The sequence below is a fragment of the Rhinolophus sinicus genome, linkage group LG05, assembly GCF_036562045.2.
Source record: "Rhinolophus sinicus isolate RSC01 linkage group LG05, ASM3656204v1, whole genome shotgun sequence".
Taxonomy (NCBI): domain Eukaryota; kingdom Metazoa; phylum Chordata; class Mammalia; order Chiroptera; family Rhinolophidae; genus Rhinolophus; species Rhinolophus sinicus.
Window position 1 is genome coordinate 140,339,753 of NC_133755.1, and position 17,675 is coordinate 140,357,427.

The following is a 17,675-nucleotide window of genomic DNA, read 5'->3' on the forward strand; positions in this document are numbered from 1 at the left end:
CATGTGTTGTACAAAGTTGTTTCATTAAAAAGTTCTACTGCACGAATAAAACTTTCAAGATTATGTCAAAAATGATTGTTTAACTATCTGGCTTTAATCCTTTAATATAAAGTAGTCTGTTACATTTATCTAATATTGTATCTAAGGAGCTTTCTTGATGTCCCTGGAAGCAACTGCCCATATTGTTATAAATTAATATACATCTGTCTCCTTTGAGATAAGTGAAACACAATCTTACAAAAGAGTAAACATTTTATTATTTGTACATGAATCCATTTGGTCTGCGGCCACACAAGCATCTGCCGAAATCAGAAAAGGAGGCTTAAGCACGGGCGGGTGTTTGTGGTCATTTACATTGATTGCAACCTCACTTATATGATCTACCTGCTAAGCAGTGAGAGGCCCAGAATGGATGCACTAGCCTGTCTGGAGGAACAGGCAGTGGGTGTAAGAAGCAGAGAATACAGAGCAGCCATGACCATTTCAAAGACAGGGTGTGTGGAGGTCTCAGGAGGAAGAGTACTTTGCAGAGCAGGTCTTCTGGGGTTGGAGGGCCCCTCAAGGGAGAGACTGAAAACAGCCATGAATGCTGCCAACCAGCCTCAGCTAGAAGAGTGTCTGTCTGCACTGGGCCACAGACGTGGCATGGCCCCAGAGATCTGGGGATGAAGGGTGTCACAAGGGTATCACCTGCAGGGTGGGCAGAGGCCCCCGGGGAGGAGCCACATACTCTTCCTCTCTGAGCAGCCGCAAAAGGATGTTTTTTTTATTCTTAGGCCAGCTGTAGACATGAGTGTTCTGGAGCCAGGTGGGCACATGCTCCTGTGGGAGAGAGAATGACGGGAGCAAAGGCCATTAGAGAAAAACCTGGATTCCAGATCCCCCAGTTCCCAAACATCTATGTCTTTCCCTTCAGGGGTGTTTCCGACCAAATGATCCTGGGTGTTGTGCTATTTTGCTTTTGGAAGGGGCTAGCCTGTGACCTGCTCTTGGCTTCGGGTGCAAGCTGTAGATCTCATTATGGAAACCACATGTGCACAGCATTTTCTGTCAGTCTCCCAGACTACCTGCCCTTTGCATTTCAACGTGCTTTTCACCACCCTCACATAAAAGGGGTAGGACGGAGGTCATGCAGAGTGATGCGAATTCCCCTGTGTCTTCGTAAGAAGTATGCCAAGGCTGTGGGCTTAATCTAATTCATTATTCTTTCACTTCAGCCACAGGTCTGGCCTGCAGTAGAAGGAGCACACACCGCATCAGGCAAAGGCAGAAACCATGAGCTGGGCGTTGTGGGGGTGCAGTTTCAGACTGCCCTCACGGAGCGGACATTCTGTGGGGGAAAGACAGATAATGAACAGGTAAAAGGTATAGCGTGTTCATTGGTGATACATGCTGTGGAGAAAAGTAAAACAGAGAGAGGCTAGGCAGTGCTGGGGCTGGGATGAAAGGTTTGCGATTTTAAATAGAGTGTTTAGGAAAAGAGTGGATGTAGGGAGCAAGCTTTATGGAGGTCTGCGTGCAGGCAGACAGAAGAGCCAGTGCAAAGACACTGGTGGGAGAGTGCCTGGCCTGCTTATGGAGAAATAAAGCCAGTATAGCTAGAGAGAAGTGAGTGAGAGCAGGTGAGGGGGTCTGGAAGTAGAGGGGCTGTGTCAGATAGGGCCTTGCAGGTTTTTCTCTGAGGAGATGGTGCTCCTTTGGGGACTGCAAAAGGAGCCTAGAAGTGCTACCTGCTATGTGTCAGGTATCTTGCTGGGGATCGATGACACCCAAATGAAAAAGACACAGTTACTGCCTTGAAGAGTTCGGAGTCTTATGATGGAGTCCAAATATAAAGAAAAAGAAACTATTTTCTAGGCAATGGCGTACCCAGGGGCCAGGCGGTAGGGAGCAGTCTGCCTCAGCACAGGCAACAAAAGGGATTGTCTGAAGAAGTTTTAAAAATGTTAATAAAACTAACCGAAAGTTGGTCTGCTTTTCCTATCACCACACTCTAGTGATTCTAAACAATTACTCCCAGCACTTCTACCCCAACCACATACCACTGACTCAAGGTATAAAGAGCCTCAAGAGAGGGACAATTCAATCTACGGCATGGGGAAGAGCAGAAGAGGCTAGAGAGATTGGATAATATCACGATAAGCAAGAGTTCACTAGACAGATAAGAGCATTGCAAGCAGAGGGAACAGAAAGTGCCAAAGCACAGAAACATGAAAGAACATGGTGTGTGTGAGGGCATGCTGAAATAGTCCAGTACGACCAAAATACAGTCATCTGTGCACATGGGCGTAAGGCAGAGAAGGCTGAGCAAGTGGGCACGGCCCCCTTCTAAGGGCCTCCCTCATATGTGATACTAAGAAAGGTGGATATGATCTTGTAGTCAGTGGGAAACCACCACGAAGTTTCTAAGCTGGGGAGAGAGAGATCAGATCTACATTTTGGATGTTCCCCTCTGATGGCAGAGCAGAGGCTGGCTAGTGTACGGTCAGGGTGGAGATAGGGAACTCAGTAAGATCTTACAGTGAGAGCAGTGAGAGCCTGAGCAAAGGACAGAAAGGCACACAGTGTGCAGGTTGTGAACTGTGCAACCCTAGTGTCCCAGCCACATACATGGAACCCTCCCTCGTCTAGGGCGGAAGGCTCAACGCAGCCCTGACATCTCGGGTTCCTCCAGGCTGAGGCTGGGCCTGAGCCGAGGGTGTTGTGCTCTGACTCTCCAGACATTTACAACACCAGTTTCCCTCTGCCAAGCTTGGCACATGGCCTCAGAAGGGTTTTGCCCCCAAATCTGCTGGCAAACCCTTCTGGTGCAAAATCCCTCCTATGAACCACAGCAAAGTTCACTTTGGTAACTGTGTAGATGCAATTCCTGTATTCTACAGCTCTGAGAGCTGAGCTAGATGCAATGAAATACTTCTGTGGAACAGCCAGCAAAAAATGTACACATCTTGACTTTTATGTACAAGAGATAAGAAGTATCAGATGAACAGCCTTTTGCTCTCTCACGAGTTGAAACGCAAACTACTTCTTTATGTGTAACCGCTGTTTGAACAATTAGGCCCAGAGATGGGCTATCAGATAATGCTTTAAAACCTTCCCGATTCACGCTGCTGAACTGAGTGCTACAACTTGTTGATCTTTCTGGCAACACTGTTATCTCTAAGAAGAGATACAGAGTTTACAAGATTTTCCACTTAAAATCCCAGATGCCAAACAAAGCAGAGCTTGAATTCTAACGTTTGTTTGTTTACCTTCTTAGCATTTGGGAAGAGCACAGGGATGAATCTGAAATTCATGCTTCCTTGTTTTATGAACTCAATCTGCATCTGGAACAGAACAAATTGAAGGTTTAATTTCAGGAACGAAGATGAAGAGTTAATGGTACCCACAATCATGCAAGCCTGCCCAGTATCTTTATTCTGATTTCCTTATTTGAGTGCCACGCACTTATAATTTTAAGCTCTCCCAACTACACATCTATGCCATTCACTCATTCCTTCATTGAAGGCCTATTAAAGTCACTCTCTGTGCTAGACGTTGGGTTTCAAGGATTAGGATACCTTCCAGGGTCTACTGAGCTGGCTGGCATCAGCTCACAAAAGCCTCATAAGCATCCCTCTTCCCGATTGTGTGTTCAGGGACTTCACATTGGTAGCTTGAAATTGGCCAGGGTGCGAGTATTTATACCATGGAAATTGACAAATGCTACCAATCAGGATTTTCTTATTTTTCATTTTGGAGAACCAGTTTACCAGAACACCGCTGATACAATCCCTACCCTCATAAACCCAGCAGTTTAGCAATCAATCAGAAAGGTAAATTGCCAACCACAGTGCAGTGTGAAAAGTATGAACAAATTGCTGTGGAAGCCCAAAATGGGGGCCATCCATTGCACATGAGTGCTTTGAAGGACTGTTACCAAGGAGGTATCATTTGAATACCGAAAGAAGAATTTGGTCAGGCCGGGAAAATGGGGGTGAGGAAGAACGTTCGCAGCAGAGAGGGAAGAGCATGAGCAAATGTGTGGGGGTCTGAAAGCATGTTAGTGGGTCGGGAACAGCCAGCAGTGCACCGCAGCTAGCGCACAGAATAGGCTTGGGAGGGAGTGGAAGACAAGGCCGGGAGGTCAGCTGTGAAGAGCTCTGTCTGCCAAGCTGTAGGTTTTCCACACCAGTTCCAATGGGCTCTGACACTGCAGTGGTCCAAAAAGATTTAACTGCCAAGAACTCTATCAAAACCAGAATTTTCATCTGAGAGGAGTCAGAGTCTTCCAAATCCTGTGACCAGTACAAAGTTTTCAGTCCTCTGATGACACGGAGATGAGGAATGATGTGTTCCCAACTATTTCATCTTCCCATTGATTTTTATTACCGCGGCGTCTTCTTCAGGCATGGGAATAAAAACAGAACCGAGAAGAATGTGCCAGTGGTGATGACTTGTTATTGAAATCACCAAAGAAACCGCTTGTAAAAGCACACTCTTACACTCACACTTACTTGCATACACGCACATCCATACAGCGCACACAAACCCTCCACAGGGTGCTTTCTCAGAACCACCTCCCTTTACAAATCAGAAGGCAACACCAAAAGCATGTTTCAAAATGACCCAGGTACTGTGCAACTAAAAGCACAACCACACTGGTACAAACACATGAAAGGAAGGGCATAGGGCTTATAGGTTAAAAGTGAAGAACTGCATTTAGTTTCTGACTTCCAGGACACTATATACTGTAAAATTTTTATTTGTTCACTAAGCTACTCAATCTGTGGAAGGGCCAGCCAGCCAGCAGCAGTGCGTGTTTATATTTCCAGATAGACTGGCTTTCTGTGAAGTCGTTGGCTCTGTGATGCAGTTACTCATGGGTATCTCTTCACTCCCTCTGTCTTGCAGTTTTCTGCGGCCTGGAGCGGACCAGGCAGGCAGCTCGGTAGGCAGAAGGCACGTCTGTATCTGGCCTCTTCAACTCCTTTAGTGATGAGCAAGGGCCCAAGCCATCATTGCCCTAATTAACCAAGTTTGGACAATCTGGTTCATAGCTGGGCACAGGCAGACAAGCTCTGGGGTTGAGCTGTGTAGTACTGCCTGGCATTGCCACACACCAACAGAGCTTGACAAGTTTCCTTAGAAACTGGCAGGGACCTGGAACCCTTCCCACACATCAGCTGTCAGCTCCCGTTACTGGCACTTCCTAGAGATGCAGACAGGACATCCAGTGCTTTGGGACCATGCAGACATGCAGCAGACAGCCAAGGGATGGCAGCACCCAGAGACAGGTGTGACCTTTTAGGGCAGAAATGGTACCTTTTCTGGGCTGTCAGACTGGGCGAGGATGGAATGGGAGGGAGCTGTCTCCTGACTGCTTGGCCTTACTCTTTCACTGTACTACCTTGTCTCGGTTTTTACTTTGGGTTGGTTCTGAGCTCAAATAAGTGGTCGGCACTTGGTAGAAGAGGAGACAGAGACCCTAAAGACCCAGATGGGGAACCCACCCTACCTTTTTCCTGTGCTTCTGACCCACAGCACAGACGTGATTTAAGTCAGCTTCCCTCGAGGTAAAGCGGCAAATCCCTTGACTACTTGCCTCCCTCCTGCCCTGTGCTGCTTGCTTACTCCACTTGGACCACTTTTGCTTCCTGCCCCATCTTCCTGGCCTAGTCAGTGATCCTTTCTGCCTGTGCCAGGTGCCTTCCCCCACGCCGTGCAATGTTAGGGCTGAAAGGAAGCTTACAAGTTCTAGTCCAGTAATTTTCAAGCCTTTTTAAATCTCAGGTTCCTTGGTAAACAAACAAGCCTGAGAAAGGCAGACCAGCTCTGGGGTGGGAGGCCCAGAGCACCTGCACCCCCAGCACATACAGGCACCCAAGAGGGACTCCACAGGAGAGTCTGCAAGTCACAAGTCTAGTCCGGCATCCTAGTCAATCAGGAACTGTCTCCATCGTGTTTCTATGATCACGGAAAGCAGGATGATTGCCAACCCATGAAACAGCCAGTTCCAAAGAAGGGTGATATTTTCAGAATGTTCTATCCGATGCTGAGTATGTCTAACTCCCTATAAATTTCTCCCACTGGTTTTAGTTTGACCGCGCCCATAGTTTAGTGTCGCAATGGACTGACACTCACCTATCATGAGCTAAGAACAATTGCTTCCCTTGATTGAGCATCTGATACATGCCATACACGTCACATTTATTTCATTTACTCTTCACAGCAGCAAGATAAGTGTTAGTGACTCATTTTAGGAATAGGGACATGGAGGCACAAGAGGTTTAAGCAGCCGGCCCATGGTCACACCTATACGTGAGCAAGCTGAATTTGAGCGAAGTCTCTCCCACACAACAGCATGAGTCCCTTTCACTAGGCTCCTGCGCCTCTCTGCACGGGCAGGGGACAGGATATGATACAGACGCAGGAGCCCCGCTGTCAGGAGCCTCCAGCCTTGTCTCCCGCCCCTCCCAGGACTTCGTACTTGTTGGTAAACAGCCAAACTGCTTTCCAGAACCTGGGAACTTAGAGACCACAGGTTAAACTCCCCTTGTTACTGATAGGAACACTGAGTCCCAGAGGTGTGGTGGCTTGCCCAAAGCCCCAAAGGGAGACAGAGCAGAACCAACAGCCCCCTCTCCTGCCTGGGCTTCTTCACGCATCATCATGCCCCTTCAGGTGGTCTCTAGTGAAGGACAGGCCTTCACAGAAGAAAGAACCGGTGTCTCCAAGGGCCAGCAAGGGGCTGCCGTGCGCTCGCCACTCACCATCCGATGAATGTATTTAGTATGTAAGCCATGCTCATCCTCATCCAGCTGCGACTCCGCGCCTTCCACATCCTGTTTGTATTTGGGGCTGATTGCTACGATTATCATCACTGTCTTCTGTTAATGAGAAGGAGAAAGCATGTTTATGAAAGTGTAAAGTGTGGTCCATTTGGTGATGGCAGGCTGGAACCTGACCAGCAGGGCTGTAAGCATTCCCTGACACACGTGAGGATGGAGGGCCAGGCTTGCTCTCCGGGGAAAGTGAAAGGCACTGGCCCCTACTTGGGCAGATGTCTGTCTCCCCTTCTCCCCTCCATCTCCCTCCCTGGTTCCCTTCAAACGCGCAGAGCAAATGGCTCCAAGAAGAGCTCTCCTAAATGGATGAGGTTTTGCCCACCATCTTCCACAACCAACCACCACTAATAAATGTCTAATGAAAGCCTGATTCACTAAGTGATTCTGCATCGTGGCAGAAAGGCTCAGCAACGCCAGTGATGGAACACCCCTCCCTCCCGCAGCTGGATCTGAGCTGCCAGGCACTGCACTCCTGACTGCCAGGCTTGTGGCACGTGCGTCAGCAATCAGGAGGACCCGACCCTTCAGCACAAAGCAAACATCAGGCTGCAGACAAAAGGAAAAGCCACACAACCCCAGCCTGCTGAGACTCTGTCCCCCACCGCTCCCTCCGAAAGAAGCAGCCAGAAGCCGCCGAAGCGCCAACATGGACACGCTGGCAGCAATCAATTTCTATCTTGTTAAAGCACAAAGTGCCCGGGAAAGCTCTTCAGCCCAATCCTACGAAACACTTGGGGTGGCCTCAGATTAAATTGAATTCTGCCGCTTCCTTCCCACTCCTGCCTTCCTTTCCTCCTTTCTTATTCTAGTCAAAAAATTGTTTGCTCTGATTGTTATCAACCACCTGTGTCTGGGTTGACCATTTATTTCCTGCCTGTGCATGTCCAGGAAGGCGACCCAATCTTTCCTTTCCAATTCTTTGCACTGCTGCCAACAAGGGAGGCTCTATTGGGACTTTCTCAGCTTTGGACTTGGTGGGTATGCCAGAGCTTCTTTCATAAAATAACTTCATAAGCTCATTGTCTTTCTCACCGGAAACTGAGCTCAGAATTTTGGAAAGTACTTACATCTCTAAGGTAGCGTTCCATCCACTTGATGATATCAATGCCTCGAATTCTATCCTCAAATATGTCAATCTAAAAAAAAGAAAAAAAAAAGAAAAAGAAAAAGATGTGGGAGGTGGCTCTTAATGAGAAGCTTTCTCTAGATGCAGTGCTAAAACACAAGATACTATGTACATTTAAAACTGAAAACGTTATAAATGCATTTTGCAGGAAGGCGCATGTTAAGTCTAAAAAACAAAATACAATTTTATTAAAATGTGCCCTATTTCAACATTAGCAGGCATTTAAGTATTTAATATCTATAATTAGGATATAGTGATGGTATGCATCAAAATGTATCGTTGCCTACACAATAATTATGTTTTAAAAATCTGAGAGACATAGATCACCAAGTTGGATATAAGCCATTAATATACTATATACAATATACTATATATATCTATATATACACAATATACTACATTATATATTATATATATTATATAATATATATCTGTAATTTGAAAGGCAAACGTGATTCTGGAACATTTTAATGGATGCATGGTGTGTGAGTACTGACATACAATTGTACTTTACTTGCATTAGCCGGGTCATTATTATGGTATTATGTCCAGTTTCAATCTATATGTTTAAAAAGGATTGTATGAAACTTGGAGCAAATCCAAGGAAGAGTCACAAAAACAATTACTGAGATGGTGGGGTAAAGGTTTACGATGAAAATCAAGAAGCAGAACTCTTGGGTCTTGAATAGACAATATTAAATATCAAGTCTTTGAAGGAATGTTGGAAGGGAAAAAAGCCAGATATTTTCTGTTTTACAGAAGACCAAATAAGAAGGCCTTTCTTGGGTTCAGGTTTGTCCTGCAACCAGAGAACAGTGGGTGTGTACCAGGTGCTCTTGATTGGAAGGGGGACTATCTACTGGGATGGGTGACTCAGGGAGAGTGTCTCTGAGGAAGAGTCATTTGATTCAGCCTGCTCCCAGATCAGTCGTCCTAAATAGCACTCCGATTTTTAGGACTGATTAAGTGCTAATCGTTCAGCAAGCTTTCCATGCCATCTGTGCTCCAGCCTTACCTCTCTCCCTCACATGCCCTGCCTACTTTACTCCCCACATGGGTATCCCTGTACTGCACCCTAAAAGCACGACACAGCCTCCCCACTCTCTGAATCGTCCCGGTACACAGACTTCCTCCTGCTTACCCCACCACACTCTACCCCACCGTGACCACTAGTGGTACTGGACAATTCACACATTATAACATTCTTCCATTTACTAAATGTCTCACGTATGCCTGCCTGATCTCTTCAGTCTGGTTCTAAGCTTCTTATGGAATGAGATTGTGCTTCGTGTACACCAAACTCTCAAATACATACAGTACATAATATGAGTTCAGACTATGCTTCTTCACTAATGGGACACGAAAATGGAATGGCATTCCTTTTGGTTTGGATGACCATGTCTTACTTTAAAGCGTTGATGACCACTGACTACGTCAAGTAACTTTGAGAAAGCTTTGGTAGCTCTCTGGGACTGTGTCAGTAACCCCCTTTCTGTCATACAAGACAGAAGCACTGTAATGTTGGGTCTGAGAAGAGACAACTTGGCTCTACTCTTGGTTCCACTGTTGGCTTCTGCACTTTCCATTTACATGACTTTGGAAACATTACTACAACTCTCTAAGTCTCATTATCTTCATTTGTAATATGTGGTTAATAAGCCTACTTCCTAGGGTGGATGTCAGGATTAAAATGAGTTAACATGGAAAAGGCCTATCATAATGCCAGGCATGATGTAAGTACTCAATAACTGGTTATTAGTATTATTATCCCAGCACCTAAATTATTCCCTGCTGCTGAGGTGAACATTCTGGGAGGCGCAGTGTGCTTGATATCTTCCCTTTGTCTCTCCACATCTCTGCCCAAGTCCACAGCTTCTGTCAGGCCGACTTCTCCACGTAGCTATTATTATGGGCCAAATTGTATCCCTCAAAATTTGTAAGTTGAAGTTTTAACCCCACTGCCTCAGAATGTGAATCTATTTGGAGATAGGGCCTCTAAAGAAATAATTATGGTAAAAGTGGTCCTGTGGGTGGGCCCTGATCCAAAACGACTGGTGTCCTTATAAAACGAAGATTAGGACGCACACAGGAAAGAACCAGGTGGAGACAGAAGGAGAAGACGGTCATCTACAAGCCAAGGAAGAAGCCTCAGAATGAAATCAATCCTGCCAAAACCTTGATCTTGAACATCTAGCCTCCAGAACTGTGAGGAAATAAATTTCTCTTGTTTAAGCCCCGCAGCCTGTGGTACTTTACGGCAGCCGTAGCAAACCAACACAGCTGCCCTCTTCAGGCTGCAGTAACCACTGGTCCCTCGCTTCTTTAGACGGATGGATGCTAGCAGCAACCTGTTTTCGCTTGTCCCAGGACAGAGCACGATTCCCTGTGAATCCCCTAAACTTACCGAGAGCTTTGAAAATAGTCCCTTTTTAAAACTCTCCTTAAATTACCCATTAAGTTTTTTCTCCACTAAGGGGATCTTCATGTATCAATCTAGTAACTTAGCTGTCAGGACTGGACTCTGTCATTCTACCACAAGGCTTCATAGTGAGGAGTGGTAAGGAGAGATTTCAACTGTGCCCAAGCAGCCCGATTGTTAGGGTCACAACAACCTGTCTTCTTGTCCAAGGGCAATCAGTATGCTTATTTGGAAATCACCAAAACTGAGATATTTTCGGAAATGTTGGCCTTTTGTCCTATAATTTGATTTTATGTCATGGTTACCGCAGTGCTTTCTTATTCCAGAAATGAGAAATTGAAATGTTGGTCTCTATGTAGTAATGAAGTTGGAGTGTATAAATGGGATGCTTTTTAAAAATTTCTAGAAACTCCCATTTAAAAAAAAAATTATAGAATTAAAATATTCAAATAAAAACTCCTGTTAATGTCAAGTAATCTTTAAAATTGACGTTTAGTTACGAAGTATTCCCTCTTTATCCTTCAACATTCCTATTCATAGCTATTTCCCTTAAATTTTCACCACTGTCTAGAATTCACTGTCACTAAATCCCCCAAGGAAGCCTCTGGGAAGGAAAAGAAGTGATCTCAGTGTTTGAGTAAAGCCCGTCCTCCATATAGGCTCCTGTGGAATTTTATTTATCCTAAAGGAAAACTTACACAGGTTTAAGGGGTGCTGTTGCAAAACACTGCAGGGGTGCTTGAGGCCTGTGTGCTTCCTGATATTTCTTGAGCCAAGATCACAGTGAACTGCAGGGTCGGGGTGTCTACCTCACCTAGAACTAGACTAGACCAGCCGAGAACCTGGCTATGTAGTCCCTATCGAGAAGTGTGTCTGCTGTCCAACATGTGGAATGGCATCCAGGCACGGTGGGGGACCCAGGCTGCAGGGATGCTGCTTCAAACCTCATAGCACAGTGCCCAACAAAGGACTCTGTGAAATAAACAGGGGGCCTGGTAAAGCCTGCAGCTTCCTGCATCGCAGGAAGCACAGCCAAAGCAGGCATGATTGATGAAAAAAGGGGAACGGCCCAAAGTGCAGCAAAAGGCTGGCGTTTCCTTCAGGCCAGGGACTAACTACGTATGTGGTCGGCATTAACACCCTTCTGGCTGTTCAGAGGTACTCGGGATCACTCAAAAAGTATGCAGGAAAAACATGTTGGCGACGGGATAGTTTCATATCTAGAAAATAATTACCTAAAGTCATAAGCTTTTAGTTCATAACCACATACATCAAATACTATAGTTTAAAACATCAACAAGTAGTTATACTTTTTCTCCTTTTGTTTTGTTTTTCTTCTCCTAGTACTCACTTTAATCGTTCAGTCTTCTCTTTGGATGAAATACTTACTGCAGTTTGGAAGCCATTTACCAACAAAAAGTTCACGAATTTCACCACCTCCATGGCTGTGTCCATAGAATAAGTGATAAAGACTTTCCCTAAGAGAGATTTTTTTCACATTAGAAACTAGTGAAATAATAATTGCATTCTGAACAACACTTGTAAATAGTATGCAATGTCTTTTGTTTTCAAGAATAGTGAAGGGAAACCTCTGGACTGGGTTATGCCCGCAGCAGTGTGGATTACTGTCATTGGGACAGTGACCCGCAGGCCACAGGGGGTCTGCCCAAGGGCATGCAGACTGCGCAGGTGCATGGCAAGAAGAGGCACGGGGGAGAATGCTGGCAGTCTGAGTCAGGCCAAGGAGGCCTTCTGAAAAACCCCATGAAGTGTTAACGAAAAATCCATCACCCAGAACCTGTGGGTCCTTAAGCTCAGGCGCCTCGCCACCTGGTTTCTTAGAGACACTTGGCCCTGTGCCTAAGGAATGCTCGCACAGCAGGCCAAGAAGCTGAGTTTTAGGAAGGGACCAACTGCAGTGTCTGTCCTCTTTTGATCTCATGATGCTCTAGCTGCCATGAACTCTTGCTTGACAACGAGCAAGAGGGGGTGACGGCAAGTGGTTTCCCACCCTCTCCTCCCTGCATCCAGTCACAGGTAGGGGAAAGGCCAGGAAGTTGGAGTAGACGAAAGCACAACTGAGAAATGGTAGTAAAACTGCAGCAGCTGGAAGGACAGACACTGCCTCTGGGCGCTCATCACTGACTCCCTCGCTTCTCCCTAGGTCAGCTTAGAGCACAGACAGAAGGGTGCTCACACACTTGACCCAGGCAGCAGGAGAACCCATGTTTCCTCAAGCTTCAGCCTTGGGGAAACTGTCTGGCTAGCGTGTTAATGTGCTAGATGAATAATCTCTGTCTGTTGGTTTTTAGTCTGGAAGAGATCCGCTAAATCTCAGAAAGCCCCTGGGGCAGAGGGTGGAGAAGAAAGGGGAGCTGGAGAGAAAATATGAATCTGTCTGTATTCATGCATGCTTCAGTCTTGGTTTTTGAAACACACCTCTTATAAATATGTATTTTCTGTTAAAAAAAAAAAAGAAACACACCTTTCAAATTGAAGCGTGTACAATGGTCATATCGGCTCATTACAAGCAATCAGACATATTGATGGCACCCAAGTTATTTTCTTCTCAACACCTAATATTCAACCAATTCCTATGGAAGAATTTTAGGACTCTCTTTGTAGATTATGGTAAGATAAATGTGATCTATAAATTGACACCAGAACTATATCCTATGCAGGGTAGTATCCATTCTGTAGAAATGCTCAAATTAAAATGTGGAAGACTTTAAGATTAAAAACATTTTTATGACTGCAAAACAACAAAGGATCTTTGTAACAGAAATCTTTCGAGTCCTAACTGACTTAAGAGCATAGATCCACAATAGGAATTAGCAAATGGAAAGGGCTTCATTTTCAAGTTTGGTTCAAAGCAGTGCCCAGATTTGGACAGGACTTCTTAGAATTACCTGAGTTTCTCTAGCAAGCGCCACAGAATATAACAAGCAGTGGCTGTTTTCTTAAGATTTCTGGAACTTACTGTCCTGGCTAACCTTAGCAAGAGAACATTTTGGTGATATTTCAACATTTCTGTTTCTGGCTAAAAAAATGTGGAAAACGAATCATCACCTGATACTTAGCCGAATGTTTCTTTAAATAAAAGGCTTAGTTTGCATCTGGTTGTAAGACAGTATGGAGAATGTGAGACCACTTTTTCCCCAAAAGATTGCTCATTCCTACAGGAAATGACCTTGTTCTCTATGGCTGCTGCTAATTTATGGTGAGATGCTAGGTCCCCGGCCAATACCACATGATCATCCGATCAATTTACCCAGGGACAAGTCCGCTGAGAAGCATCATTTAGAAGAGGGAAAAAGCACTGGGGTTATTTGTTGTTGAAGTGTATGCTTAAGAAAAATCTAGTGGGAAGCAGTTTGTGAGTATCTCTGGCAGTGTTAGAATCACTAAAAACATTCATTCATACAAAACGCTGCTTACATTTTTCAGCAAAAGGTAATTTTGTTGAAATTTGTATATGAGAAATATCCAAGGTTACGGATGAATAATCACGAAGTACTCTCCAAGTATAAGACCGGACAAGAAGAAGGAAAGAAAAAAACAACATTGCAAACAACTTACGCAATTCTTCGGGCAAATTGCTTATTTTCAGAGTTCCTCTGGCTGGAGGGTTACTAAGAGGTCTAGGGACAGCAGCTGGGGATGGAGCCTGGGGACCCTGTGGTCTCAAGTCTGCAGGACACTCCAAGGAATCCCTGGGAGCTCCAGTTCTATTAGGTGGCTGGTGAAACAGCTGGTCCCTGGAAAGGAATACATTTACAATAAAATTTTCATTTTTAACACAAGGTACATCTTGCAGAACAGAAATGGTTAAGAGCTATGGGAAGACACTGGTGAGCTATTTCTCTCCTCTGCTTCCATTTCTTTTCTGAGCCAGAGGGACAAGGGTTGCGCGATGGAGTTACAGTCAATGAGCAAACAATTCGGCCGCTGCCATCAGTAAGGGCTTGTGCTAGGGGTGAAAGAGGGAAGCAGGATTTGATCTCTTGATTCAAGAACTGTGTAATTGGGAAGACAAATCTCTTGCAAGGGCAGATAAAGTCACTAGGAAAACACTATAACGGGTGACATACAAGGTTGGTGTTATAGGCATTTGGATAAAAAAATAGGACTTTTAGCTCGTAATAGATAACATTTAATTATGTATCAAAAAGTAGAAAAGCTCATGTAGTTTTAAAAATATTTATGTTACTAGATGGATGAAACTCTGATTTTGAAAACCCTTTACGAAAGTTTCTACCACATGGCTAGACGGCATCTTTATCATTGTTTTAGTCATCAGTATTCCTGTAAGAATAGTCGGACTCAATCATGAGAGATTTAGAAGGCTGACGGAAATGGAAACCATGCTTCTGTCACTTTTGTGGTTTTTGTCTGTAAGAGCCGTCAAAAGGTGCTGAGTTCCTCAGGAAGCATCCCAGCGTCCCATTACTAGCTTCACAGTGTCAAGGTCAGGGCATGGGCATCCAGTTTTGGCCAGTGCAGATCTAGCAGGCACAAAATGGATCCAATAGTTGCAGTGCTGGTGGCTACGTGATCCTGGATTGTCCTAGGGCAATGTGGCCTAGAATGGAGCGTTCCAGAGTGGCTTTCTGATCTCGGCCTCTGACGGTGACAGAGGCAGCAGCCTCGTGGTGGACTGTTCTGTTACGTTGCTCTGGGATCATTTCTAGAAGCAGCCCAGTCCAAAGCTCGCTCTTCCAACCTCCCACAATTTTGTAAGCACCCAGGTCCCAAATTAAATTCCTTCTGCTTCAAATAACTAGAGTTGTTTCTGTTTTCTGTAACTGAATCCTAACTGATAAGGGGACTACAATTGTGTCTGTAATGTTTTATTTCTTTAAAAAAAACGCTCTGAAGCAAATGTGGCACTATGTAAACATTTATTAAAAATCCAGGTAGTGGGAACGTGGATGTTTGCTATTTGTTGTGTATTTGAGATTATTTTATATTTTAAATTTAAAAAAATGTTTTGATTACAAAATGTATGTGTCTATGCCAAGTTTTTATAGATTGTTGCTTGTGGTTTCATAGTTTTACCCAAAAGAGTAGAGATTCTGAAAGTCTTATGTAATAAAATTTTAAATAAAATTACACAGAATCTCAACTACACTATATTTCTAAAATGTGCATATTTGAGGAAGTTATTTTTATTAGTGTATACCAAAAAATCCTATAAAACATGCCTTCATCTAATAGGGATCCAGTTCCATATCCTTTTTGCATTAAATTCCTTTATACCCCAAATTGCTTAGTTATAAAAGATAACTGCTCATTTGATAAAGAAATGTTAAGGCCTTCATAATATTCAAAAACTTCCATATAAAAACAGTATCATGAAGATTAATGACAGAGTAAACTTCCTGTATTAAGGTTCTCTTTCAAATTATCAGTAGGAAGAGAATTAGCTTCAATACCTGACCTTGTTTTTCATTATCCTAAAATGATAAAAATAAATCCAAGGAGACCATAGCAGGCTTACACTGATGTTACAGAAGTAATTACTCTGTGCTTTATTTACAATTCTCCTATAAATCTAAAATTATTTCAAAATAAGTGTTTATTTTAAAAATTACTATTGCCTCTCCTGTTCAATATCAAACATGTTTCATAAAGATGCTTAAATTTTATTTGCTTTCTTAGAATTCTAGATATTTCTTCTGCAACAATACTTATCTGGTTGTAAATCACCTTTTGCCTAATTCCATTATTCAAACCCTATGCGATTTTGTTTTTTAAAAAATAAAGTTTTTATCTGGAAAGAAAATCTGAGGGCTTGTGGGCTTTTGAGTAAAGGGGAAAACAGGGTGGGCTTTTGTAAAGAGCCCTCATTGTAAAGAGGGTGGGCTTTTTTTCTTTCAATAAAGTTTTTAAGCTAATTACTAATTTCTGTATTTCTGAAAAATCTGCTTTAATAAGAGCTTTATATCTCATTCTATTCTCAAAACAAAATACAGTTTTACTGGGGCCGGCCCGGTGGCTCAGGTGGTTGGAGCTTCGTGCTCCTAACACCGAAGGCTACCTGTTCGATTCCCACATGGGCCAGTGCCAGATGGCTCAGTTGGTTGGAGCGCGGGCTCTCAACCACAAAGCTGCCAGTTCGATTCCTCAACTCCCGCAAGGGATGGTGGGCTGCGCCCCCTGCAACTAACAACAGCAACTAGACCTGGAGCTGAGCTGTTCCCTCTACAACTAAGACTGAAAGGACAACAACTTGTCTTGGAAAACAGCCCTGGAAGTACATACTGTTCCCCAATAAAGTCCTGTTCCCTTTCCCCAAATAAAAAAATAATAAAAAAAGCAAAACTGGAGTTACCTAGTAAAAAAAAGAATACAGTTTTACTTTGAGTGGTATATAAAATTTGTGCCTTCATCAAAGCAAACATTCCATTCACTCTCTTTCCTGTCATAAATTAGGAGGCTCCATTTATGAGTTTTTCCTATGTATTTTAGATCCATAAATTAAGAGAAAAGGAAAACCTGAGGAAGAGTCAAAGGAGAACAGTGAGGAGAAAAATGATTAAAGGGTTCGACAACTGAATCAAGAAAAACCAGAATTGTTGTTCTGGAAGAAGTATAGGAAAGACCAGATAATGGCATTCAACAAGTATGAATGCTTTTGTCACAAAACTAACAGGTATTTTAAATTTCTATTGGGAACGAATTGAAATTTAAAATTCCAAAGTAAGAAATGGCTTTAAACAGGTCTACAGAAATGAGGAATATAAAAAAGAACTCCCTAGAGGTGGAAGTCAGTCATAATAAAAATAAGAAATCTAATTTCATGGGTTAAAAGACCCGGTGATCTGAAAGTAAAAGCAGGAGTGTGACTCAGCATCTTATTTGCTTCAAGAGAATTTTGACTAGTCATCAGTGGCTTTATATGTCTGGTAAAGAGATTCTTGTCAACCACCTTCCATTTCCTCCTGACCTGCAACGTCTATGTGGAGGGTCGCACTGTGTGACCCGGCCACCAACCTGGGTAGTAAACCAACAGAGTTCTGATACATCGTGACTGCATCGGCAGCATGCTTTTTCATGTTAAAACTGTCTGCAAGTTGGCCACATTGTACTTACTGATACCTCGGGGCCCCAGGGGAGGAATAATCCCTTTGTGCGGGCCTTTCTTCTTGGTCCCAGGGGCTGGGATAATTTAGGATGACCTTCTGCACAGGGTGCAGGCCCCTCACACTGGCTCCAGGCAGGGGCTGCCCAGGCAGAGCCGGCTGGATCACTTGCTGGTAGGCTGCTCGAGGGTAGTCATGGCCATCTGCAGGTGAAGACA

The 17,675-nt window shown here is 44.0% G+C and overlaps 1 protein-coding gene across 2 annotated transcripts in view; it reads right to left on the minus strand.

Moving 5' to 3' along the window:
• Positions 1–239: 239 nt before the first annotated feature.
• The window catches only part of TRAF3IP2 (TRAF3 interacting protein 2), a 39,307-nt gene continuing 21,871 nt past the window's right edge, over positions 240–17,675 (minus strand). Inside the window, exons 4-10 of one of the 2 annotated variants that reach the window (XM_019734943.2) lie at positions 17,468–17,660; positions 13,952–14,130; positions 11,762–11,850; positions 7,895–7,963; positions 6,753–6,869; positions 3,252–3,326; positions 240–822 (exon numbers count right to left, since the gene is read on the minus strand). In XM_019734943.2, coding sequence (XP_019590502.2) covers positions 676–822; positions 3,252–3,326; positions 6,753–6,869; positions 7,895–7,963; positions 11,762–11,850; positions 13,952–14,130; positions 17,468–17,660 — 869 coding nt within the window. In that variant the 3' untranslated portion in view covers positions 240–675. The remainder of the gene's footprint in view (positions 823–3,251; positions 3,327–6,752; positions 6,870–7,894; positions 7,964–11,761; positions 11,851–13,951; positions 14,131–17,467; positions 17,661–17,675) is intronic. The other variant, XM_019734945.2, reaches the window with a different exon arrangement.